The sequence below is a fragment of the Myripristis murdjan genome, chromosome 19 (assembly GCF_902150065.1).
Source record: "Myripristis murdjan chromosome 19, fMyrMur1.1, whole genome shotgun sequence".
NCBI classification, from domain to species: domain Eukaryota; kingdom Metazoa; phylum Chordata; class Actinopteri; order Holocentriformes; family Holocentridae; genus Myripristis; species Myripristis murdjan.
The window spans coordinates 4,911,257-4,921,478 of NC_043998.1; the positions used below are offsets into that span (position 1 = coordinate 4,911,257).

Genomic DNA, 10,222 nt, shown 5'->3' on the forward strand with positions numbered 1-10,222 from the left:
AAAGCTCCTCGCTGAAGGTTAAGAGATGTCCCTCAAGCTGTCACATGGCCATCTGTCATGATCATTTAAGCTCTGGATCATTTAAGATAGACAGCGAAGACAAACTGAATCTCTATCAGTGTTACGACTGTAAAACTATTTATTTCTCCCATGTCATGCAAATAAAAAGTTAAGAATCCGCTGTGTCTTGCCTGTTAAGTACATACCTGCAGTATCAGTCAAACCTAACGATGTTGACAGCACCACCAAACACGGACAGCTCGGCTTTCTTGATCTCCCGCTGTCAAGACTCACAAATCTCAAAGAGGCCTTCTAAATTTAGAGATGGCATCTGAACAAAACATATTTTCTCTTTTTTTTTTATTATTATTTCATTACAAAGCTCCAGCTGCTGCGGGCTGCTGCACTTAATACATGAATCGCTGTGTAACCTTGGGATGAAAAACATTATCTGCATTTTAGTATGCTCGCTGACAAGCCTCTGGTGTAATCATGTAAAGTTTATTCAAATGTGGTATTCAGAGCTGGTACAGGATGCATTGTTCTGTACGGCTGAGTGGAACCAGACAAGTGGCTTTGCTGCCACTGCCAGACAGGAGGGAGGGTGTGGTGATGAAAAACAATATTCAGTCTCTAGTGGGGTCCCCGGCAGACATGCTCCAAACACACCCCGCAAAACGGCTGTCAATACTACAGCTGTCGGAGCTGTCAGACGCTCCATCAGCCTCCAAGATGAGTGACATCTCTTGCATGATTGATAGAAATCAAGCTCTGTTTTGGTGGAAATGTCCCAGCTTTGATTGTCATTTCGCCCAGGTCTGGTCCTCATTTTGCCTCCTGTGTCGGGGGCCTGACGGGGCCGACGGTGGGGGCCCGGTTGGTGAAGGGGTGCCACAGGCCCTGGATGCTGGGGCTGTCGGTGTGGAAGGGCTTCCGGATGCGGATGATGTCCAGGCCGGACTGACTGGCCAGCTTGGTCACGAGCTCGGAAATCTGCTGAGAGGTTTTGTTTGTGACAGTTTCCTCCCTCACGTTGCCATTTACTGCAGAGAAGTGAGAAAGAAACTCGGTGAGTGTTCAGACGAAAGCAGACGGGCCAAAACACTTCTTTCACTCTGAACTGTAACCACGTCAGCAGGAATAAATTATTCCGCTTGACAATGTTTGACTAAGTCATGTGAAACGCCCGTAGCATTTCTCTTGGTGACATTTTCACTTGGAGTGAATCAAGCAGGGGCCTGATGAAACCCTGTATTACAGCGCCCCCTACAGTATTTACAAGTAGTGACAGCTTCTTTTGTAACTAACTTTCTTCGACATGATTTTAACAGAGAAAAATTAATTATTACCCTACACCCAAACTTAAACTAATTGGACACTTTATGCAAAAAAAAAAACAAAAAACTGCATTTTGACTTTGTGGCATGGCCCACCGAAATCAATGCCTCCTTTCTGATTCTCAGGTATGTTTCAGTAATTTCAACATTTCTCCAAGTTATTTATTTTGTTAAAATCAACCAGAGTTCATGCAGAGTTAGTCAGATATGTCATAAATACACCGAGCCATTAATACTTACAGTATTCTGCTACTATTTTGGGTATCCTGCAGGTCTGGGGAGACACATAGACCACAGTTCCAGGGTTTTTCTTGGCATAATCCACCACTCCCTCTTCAATGAAGTCCCTGGGAAAGAAAAGGTTACAGTCACTGGATGTGGCTAAACGTATACACAGTACAGGGTTTGTGGGAATAATGGTGCTTTGTGGTTTGTGGCACTTCTTTTGATGTCTACACAGTGATGTTAGACTAATATAATTGATTGTGATGCTGATCTCAGTATTAGCCCTGAACTAGTTCGTGGCAGCCTTTATGTTCCTGTCGTGGGAGGCTGCCAATGCTGCTGTGGCAAACATTAACAATGATAACGATACATAATCATTTTTAAAAGGCCTTACCTGACCCCCAGCGAGCTCTGGGCTTTTTTGGAGAAGATGATGGAGATGCGCTTCAGCTGGCAGACATAGCGGCCAACCCCGTTGTGGAGAACACTCTGCAGGAAGCGGCTCGGCGTCCCTCTGGATGTCATTTTCCAATCGCCTCCCAATAATTATCTACCTATTCATATGGTGGTGGTACAACTGGACGAAAACAAACACGGTAATGAAGTTAAATAACAGCGAAATTCATAGAGGACGACTTGACGGGCATGTACAGCAAGGAGTCCGACGGGAATGAGCTCCGGAGTCAAACACACGCGTGAACACGTCTCAGTTGATAAAAATACAAGATGGAACTCAGCTTCATTCAGTGTACAGTAAAATATTAGACAGCTTATATTTTCGCTTCATAAGACACGAGGAGATATATTTGCGCCGTTTTGTGCATGTATTATGATAATTAGTAAAGCGGCACCTGTGACGGTGCGGTTCAGCCGGACTTGTTTTGGAAGCGCACCGAAAGCCCGGGTTGGAGAGTGAAGCATGGAGGAAGACACATGAGACAGAGAGTAAGCCGAAGCTGACCTGTTTTTTTCTCTCTGCTAACGCTAATTTATCTCGAATAATGTTGCGTACACACACATTCAAACGTGTGCTACCGCAAAACTTGTGTCCAGTTTATGGAAGGTAGCTGTTATTGCCTCCCCGGCTGGTTAGCCTCTCTGACCTCTCAAAGTGGGTCACCCAAATATAGGCTGTTAAACGGACTGCTTTATGTTTAGCTCATATATGCACGCCTGTATATTACTGCCTCCTATGTTAAACTAGGGCTGCATCATTCGTTTTAGCTTGAATGGTCATTTTTCACCATCATTTTTATTTTTATGAGGCATTAGAATGATCCTCCTGTGTTTTTTTGCTGGTTTTATTAGCCTATATCTGGAAAATATGATCAATAGGTCAGGGGAACACCACAAAACTCCAGTTATAATGCTGTTTTGTGTCATTGTCAGTCCTGGCGTATTCATAATAAAGTGTCTTTTGCAGGTTGGATGTCTTAAACAGGTAACCGATGTGGAGGAGCTTGCTGCTGAAGGGCACCTCCTGTCTCCTGCAGGTGGCAGCCCGAGGCTCCGTAAAGCTGCTCCACCAAAGACGTTATTCATCCGCCTGTGTGAGTCTCTTAACCCAGAGGCTCACTCACAGGCTGGCTTCATGTTTCCTGCACGGACAGCTAAGGGGTCCAGGCTGCGCGCCGCTCACTGCGACCAGAACGTACAAAAAGGACACCAAGTCCACCATAGACTTCCCCGCGAGCCACGTCACAGTCACAGACATCAAACAGTATCTGCGCTCCAGAGATATTCCATTCCACGATGGGTACAGCTGCCTGCACACCCCCAGCATCTTTTTGGAGCCGGCCGCCAGGAAAGACAGCTCTCTGTTCATCGACAAAACCACCGGCCAGTTTCTCTGTAAAGACACGCTGGTGGAAGGGAGCTGGGAGGACCTGCAGGACTGCCTGGAGGTGATGCACAAGGAGGGCCGGGACTTCCTCAGTCCACATGTGCTGCTGGGATATCCAGAGAGTGTGGAGGAGCAGGAGGAGAGAGAGAGGGAGCTGAGGGAGGTGCAGAACATCTGGTCCAGCTCTGTGCCTCTCTCTGACGTCCTAGAGGAGGAGGCTCAGCTGATAAAAACCATGTTTCAGGTATTAATGCAAAAACTTTGATTTGCAAAAAAATATATATATCTGTCCATCTAGCTATCTCTATATCTATATACTATACATGGATAGATAGTTAGGTATAGATATGAGTGTACACAGTGGTTAATCAAGCATATCCTTAAAAATGGGATTCAAAGGCAGTCTAAAAATATATTAAAAGCCTTTCAGAGAGTTAATAATAAACTTTAAATTTTGATTAAGTTCATTTTGTCTTCTGTTAATTAAAAAAATCTAGCATAGTGGTGGTAGTAGACTACCAAAAGGTGACGATTCTAATTGCCTTAGGTAACACGTGTCAACAAGCTTAAGAAAAGAAATTGAAAGCCATGTTGTCCTAACTGCAGTGGCCTATTTAAGATACAGTGGTGGAAAAAAGTTTTCAGACACCCCATGCATTTGTGAAATATTGCATTAAGAGTCACTCTTAGGTCTTCAAGTGCAATTTCTTTCAGTACAGTCACAGCCAAAATACTAAACAAATCCTAAAAAAGCCATTAAAAACTTCAAATTGATTGGTTCCATAAAAATACATAAGACATTTTGAGTATTGGGTCATTTTGGTACCAGTGATGAAGGTCGTTCTTTTATCAAAAGACACAATTCTTGTTGCCAAGCTTCGTGTCTGTATAAAGCCAGCACATTTGAAAGTTCTTCAGACACAAAAATGGCTAAAACAAGGAACCTAACGCAGGAAACACGCCTGAAGATAAAGATTCTCAGCCAGGAAAGGTACAGCTGCCGCCAGATAGCCAGGAAGTGCAGATGCAGTCCTTCAGCAGTTGAATCCACTCTGCAGAAATACAGACGAACCAACAGCTTGGAAGACAAACCAAGATCTGGGCGTCCAAGAGTTTCTTCAGCAAGAAATGACCGCATCCTGATCCGCATGTGCAGGCAAAACCACCGAATGACATCACAGGAGCTTCAGCAGCAGTGGTCAAACCAAACTGTTCCACCTGCACTGCACGTGGCTGACTTTTAGATCATGGCTTAAGGTCCTACAAGGCTATCAAGAAGCCCCTGATCAATGAGAGACAGAGGCTAGCCCGGCGTCGTTGGGCCCAGGCACACAAGAACTGGACAGCCAGGAACTGGAAGAAGATTCTGTGGTCAGAAGAATTTGTCAAGAATTTAGTTTGTTAGTTTTTCTTGTAAACAATAAACAAAAAAGATATATAGTTTATTTGTTTGTATCTGTCTAATGCAGCCACACCTTTTGAAACTCAAAAAAGATTTTTCCACAAATATTTCATGATATTTGAGATTGTGTAAAATTTTAAGGGTGTCCGAAAACGTTTTTCCACCACTCTATGTTTAGCCATATAGAATAAAGGCTGTTTAATGAATTTTTCAGGAGATGTTTCAGGTATGTTGAGTGTGCCAGTGTGTGAATGAATGACAAGAAGACACGGATGTATCTTGAGTTGACATGAGTGATTAAAATTTTAAGTTTTTCATTTTCTAAATCGTTCACATTTTGCTGTTCTTAACTGCCATCTGCATGAGAATATCCCAAGAAATTTCCTTGCAGGATGATAAAATGTATCTGTGCTGTATTTCAGATCACTAAGGTCTCTAACGCCACCCTCAAGAGGTTTGGAGTGAGGCTCTTCAAGCCCACCAAGAGCCTGGTTTTCCCCTGGTTTGGAGGACCGACGGCCAGCTTGAAGGGGCTCAAGCTCCTGTCCGCCCAAAGCACCGAGACTGGAAAAGTGACTTACAACGAAGCCACAGTCCCCAAATGTAGCTCCTACTACAACCTGTTTGGGCTGCCTCTGGTGGGCCGTATGGACTCTGAGGTGGTGCTGACAGGTCATGAGCTGGACACGCTCTCTGTGAGCCAGGCCACGGGACTCCCCTGTGTGGCTCTGCCTCGCGGGGTCAGCTGCCTTCCTCCCATTCTTCTGCCCTACCTGGAGCAGTTTAAGCGGGTGACTTTGTGGCTGGGGGATGACATGCGCTCCTGGGAGGCGTCCAAGATCTTTTCTCGCAAGCTGGGGCTGAAGCGCTGTGCCTTGGTGCGGCCGGGAGAGTACCACCCACGCCCGGTGGAGGCGCTGGCCCAAGGAAAGAACTTAAGCCGCATCGTCAAGACGTCCATCCCAGCGGCTCATAAGTCCATAGTGTCCTTCAAGCAGCTCAGGGAGGATGTTTACGGGGAGCTGGTCAACACAGAGCAGGTGGCGGGGGTGAAGTGGACAAGGTTCCCAGAGCTCACCAAGATCCTAAAAGGCCACCGGAAGGGGGAGCTGACGGTCTTCACAGGTATGGGGAGCAGCAAAGTGTGGAAAATAAATGACATGACATTAACATACTCAGCAGGCCGAGGCTTTATTTTGATTTACCAAAATACTAAATGTACTACAAACAGTACATTTGGTATTTGATTGGTCATTTATTGTAAAATAAAAACAATAACAGCAATTGAATGATGAATAAATCAACTGAAAGCTTTTCATCAATTAGGGCATAAGTCAGCATGATTCATTCTAATTATTTCATTTGGCAGATTTATATATATAAATTTATAATCATCAATACAGTGAATGAGGCATTACACCCCCGCTGTTACTGCCTTTTCCTCTTTAACCTTGTTCACCAGGTCCTACGGGCAGTGGGAAGACCACCTTCATCAGTGAGCTGGCCTTGGACCTTTGCATGCAGGGTGTCATCACCCTGTGGGGCAGCTTTGAGATCAACAATGTCCGTCTGGCGAAGATCATGCTGACCCAGTTTGCCATGCAGAGGCTGGAGGAGAACTTGGAGCAGTACGACTTCTGGGCTGACAAGTTTGAGGAGCTGCCACTCTACTTTATGACTTTTCATGGGCAGCAGAATATCAAGTGAGTGGATGCCCCAGTATCCAGTTACCTCCCTTCCACAGATAGAACCAGCTTTCCTGCTTAGTCACTCCTGGCAGTTTATGATTCTGGATGGAAGCAAAATGCTGATATGGACTGAATGTCAGTCAAGAACCGAGCATTCGCTGAACAGGATTTCTTTTGCAGCAGAGGGTGGTAATAGTAGCAGTGGTAAGCTGTAGGAGTATGCCAGTTTTTCTTTAAATTCCTTGATACTGCACCTCATTTATGCTGGAATGCAGGTACTGGTATTATTTGAAAGCTATGCCATATCAATATGCAGTTGCTAACATCGCTAGACTATGAGCTAAATACACCCATTTTCTGTCAATTCACTGACTGTGCAACATGGATTTCACATCACAAGCTTAATATGAAGCAAAAACAGGATTTTATTATTGATTGCCAGTTGATATCCATTGTAAATCAATGATAAAGCAATGAGAGAGGATATTTATCAGTTCTTAAGCATGGTTCACTCACTTTGGCCCTTCCTTGTTTTCTCTAGGACGGTGCTTGATGCCATGGAGCATGCTGTCTACCTCTATGATATCAACCATGTCATCATCGACAACCTGCAGTTCATGATGGGACAGGAGCATCACACAGTGGACAAGTAAGAGCCACATGTTAACTTACAAATTAGAAGGTCAACGTTCAGTTTTTATCCTTAATCTGTGTGTTTCTGTGTGAATAAATGTTTCATGTGATTCAGGTTTGCCGTCCAGGACCACATCATCGCTGCGTTCAGGAAATTTGCCACCAACAGCAGCTGCCACGTCACTCTGATCATCCACCCCCGGAAAGAGGAGGATGACAGAGAACTGCAAACAGCATCCATCTTTGGATCTGCTAAGGTAAGACTGGGATCTGGTTGGAGGACACATTATATTTAAGACAGATACTGTAGTTGTAGCTGTTTTCAGCTCAGTCAGCTGAGCATGCACACTAAAGGGCAAGGACAAAGTCTTAATGCTCTCAGTGCTCTGTTTCATCATGAATTATAGGCGAGCTGTGCAGTCAGCATTTAATTTTGAATAAAATACAGCTTTTAAATTTAACTTTATGTAATTTGACCCCAATCACTGTTCATATTTACTTTGAATTTAACAGTATTGGACTTTAATTTTAATTTATTTATGACTATATTAGGTTTTAAATAAGGTATATTTTGAAATGTATTGTTTTTAATGTGTGAAGTGGATGTTCCTGTGTAATTGCTGTTCTATCTTTGTTATCCTTGTTTATAGTTTTAATGTAATTTTGATATATGCTGCCTTCCTGGCCAGGTCTCTTGCAACTTATAAACTTATAAATTGTAACAGATCAATCAGTTTTCAATCCACTGCACTTTTGGACTACCTGGAACTGTAAATGTGAAATTATGAAATTCACTAAGTATAATTAATGTGTGTCATTTTATTCCACACCCATGCACTCAAGCATTGAATTGAGAATATAATTTTAAAAAAGGTATGTCCTTACTCTCTTCACAATGCTGCAGTTATTTGATCTAACTAAAACATCTCCTGCCCTTTAATCCCTTCCAGGCCAGCCAGGAAGCAGACAACGTGCTCATCCTGCAGGAGAAGAAGCTGGTCACCTGTCCAGGCCGCAGGTCCCTGCAGGTGACCAAGAACCGCTTCGACGGAGATGTGGGAATCTTCCCCCTGGATTTCCTCAAGTCTTCGCTCACCTTCACCACCCCCATCAAGGGCAAGCAGAGGCTGAAGAAGGTCAGCAAGCCGGAAAACGAGGAGGTCAAGGAAGACAACAAGGTGGTGAAGAAGGAAGAGACAAGTGCGAAGAAAGAGAAGGCAGAGAAAGCCGCCAAAACAACGAAAACACGAGTGGTAAAGACTCCTGCAGCAGGAAAGGAAACGACGCCAAAGTGAACATGTGGATCATCAGTACAATATTGGTCTTTACTGATAGTACAGAAGAATCTTTTTCACCACGTTACCATAATATTTGAAGGTCAGACGAGAAAAGGAAAGCTGATCCCTGAAGCCAGCACTGGATCCATTAATGATGGTGTTATGTGATAATTATGAGATGATGATTTTTGATAAATAGCGTCAGACAGATGGCTTATGTTCGTAATACAATAGAGAGTTATATGTTCTATGGTGGTAATGCATATATAAATATGCAGTATATATGACTGAATGTGATATGAAATAACAGCTCTGGTATTAGTTAATAATAAAACATATAGTTAGACCCGAAGAAGTCCGTTTATTAAAGATGAATTTCATAATGGAATGAAATACGGAGAATTCACCCAGCATGTAGAAAGAGGCCGCGGAAGTATTAGTCTTTGTTAAAGCTGAACGGTTTAATCCATGTTGGACCTTTGTACAGTTTCTAAAGCTTTTGTATACAGCCCTCACTGTATGTTACAACTGACATGTGGATGAAATTTCTCATGTATTTAAAGTTCATACACTACTGTGATTCCAAGAGGTTTTCTGTATTTCATGATGAAACACTCTGTCCATGTCCATCTGTCAGGATGGTGTAAGCACTTACACATTGCCATAATGTGCTTTCTACTGTTTTTGTTTGTTTGTTTGTTTGTTTTTTTAACACTGTTGAAACTTGAAACTTGAACGAGAAGCTTTTCTTCAATTAAAATACCTGTGATAAAACTGTTGGGCTGTGATTTCACTTTTGGTCAGTAGGGGGTGTTTGTGCCTCACAGGTGTCAGTTCATCTCACTCTCCATGAAGGCTGACTGGGGATAAACCAAACCAGCAAATGTCATTAGACCTATTTACACCTGACAGTAAAATGTAACTGAGGGCAGGTGCACTTAATTAATTCATATTGAGGCTATTTTAACACATTTAGAAATTTCAACAGTGACTATAGCCTTGGATGTCAGCATGATTTATTAGGGTAATTAAAGCAATGTCAGTACACATTCATTTGCACAGGAGGTGGTTTCAAACCTGTGGAAGCACTGTATCACAGCTGGCTATTTTTGGTCCGCACCTTTTGGGAAAAAAACTGCACTCGGTTCTCCTGTGTCAATATCTGAGGCTCGGGACTGATTGGTGCTCATGTGAATCTTTGAGTGAAAGTCATCATTTCTAAGAGCATCAAAGAGCTTTTGCCCCCTGTCTTGAAGGGTTAATTATAAAGTGTGTGCGTGACTCATGCTGCCTTTGAACACTGATAAAAGCAAGCAGGTCAGGTTACTCTTAACTTGGGTGGTAAGTTGATGAGGCTTTTGAAGGTTTTCCCTCACCTGCCTGCCTTTCCCTGTATTGGCAGAAGGAGCTGTCTCCAGTTTCACATTAACACAATACATTATTTACAGTGAGTGACTTTTAATAAATGCAGAGTGGGTTGCACAATTACCTATATGTTGCGCATGAATATTTCATGGGGGAAAATCCATGTGGTTTAACTTAACGGGTGTGGGGTTACATGCAGCATCAACATCTTCCAGAGGAGCAAAAACGTGCGTTCCAAGTTGCCGCAGGATCTTTTAATGGTAGCCCGTGTTGTCCTATTTCCTCACTGTCGTCTCGTATCAGCGAAGCCAAATAAAAATTCAGATCTACGAACAGGGTACAGTTCAAAGAGGGGATGTGAGACTATCTATGTTTCATTTGAGGGCGTCTTTGATGTTTCTCATCCCTGGCATCCGCGTTGAGGAAATTGTGTCTCACCCTGGGAATCAAAC

The 10,222-nt window shown here is 43.3% G+C and overlaps 2 protein-coding genes across 4 annotated transcripts; one reads left to right on the forward strand and one right to left on the reverse strand.

Moving 5' to 3' along the window:
* Positions 1-284: 284 nt before the first annotated feature.
* mrpl43 (mitochondrial ribosomal protein L43) lies at positions 285-2,232 on the reverse strand. Its single transcript, XM_030078621.1, has 3 exons — positions 1,957-2,232; positions 1,578-1,684; positions 285-1,043 (listed from the first exon to the last, which is right to left on the reverse strand). The coding sequence occupies exons 1-3, from the start codon at positions 2,085-2,087 to the stop codon at positions 826-828; spliced, it is 456 nt and encodes a 151-aa protein (XP_029934481.1). The 5' UTR covers positions 2,088-2,232; the 3' UTR covers positions 285-825.
* Positions 2,233-2,258: 26 nt separating this feature from the next.
* Positions 2,259-9,176, forward strand: twnk (twinkle mtDNA helicase). 3 transcript variants are annotated; one of them, XM_030078586.1, is made up of 7 exons: positions 2,259-2,507; positions 2,986-3,649; positions 5,230-5,932; positions 6,270-6,510; positions 7,037-7,144; positions 7,244-7,385; positions 8,079-9,176. In XM_030078586.1, the coding sequence occupies exons 2-7, from the start codon at positions 3,011-3,013 to the stop codon at positions 8,421-8,423; spliced, it is 2,178 nt and encodes a 725-aa protein (XP_029934446.1). In that variant the 5' UTR covers positions 2,259-2,507; positions 2,986-3,010; the 3' UTR covers positions 8,424-9,176. The 3 variants fall into 3 exon arrangements, with proteins under 3 accessions (XP_029934446.1, XP_029934447.1, XP_029934448.1); XM_030078587.1 differs by having other exon boundaries at positions 2,438-2,511; XM_030078588.1 differs by lacking the exon at positions 2,259-2,507 and adding an exon at positions 2,526-2,625.
* Positions 9,177-10,222: the final 1,046 nt, after the last annotated feature.

What these genes read in the sequence shown, in the direction of transcription:
- twnk (XM_030078586.1), top strand. Translation starts at nt 3,011, where the DNA reads ATGTGGAGGAGCTTGCTGCTGAAGGGCACCTCCTGTCTCCTGCAGGTG. An exon ending in CATGGGCAGCAGAATATCAA is followed by an intron (nt 6,511 to 7,036) that starts GTGAGTGGATGC and finishes TGTTTTCTCTAG; the next exon opens with GACGGTGCTTGATGCCATGG. An exon ending in CCATCTTTGGATCTGCTAAG is followed by an intron (nt 7,386 to 8,078) that starts GTAAGACTGGGA and finishes AATCCCTTCCAG; the next exon opens with GCCAGCCAGGAAGCAGACAA.
- mrpl43 (XM_030078621.1), bottom strand. Translation starts at nt 2,087, where the DNA reads ATGACATCCAGAGGGACGCCGAGCCGCTTCCTGCAGAGTGTTCTCCAC. An exon ending in CAGAGCTCGCTGGGGGTCAG is followed by an intron (nt 1,685 to 1,956) that starts GTAAGGCCTTTT and finishes TTTCTTTCCCAG; the next exon opens with GGACTTCATTGAAGAGGGAG. An exon ending in CAAAATAGTAGCAGAATACT is followed by an intron (nt 1,044 to 1,577) that starts GTAAGTATTAAT and finishes ACTTCTCTGCAG; the next exon opens with TAAATGGCAACGTGAGGGAG.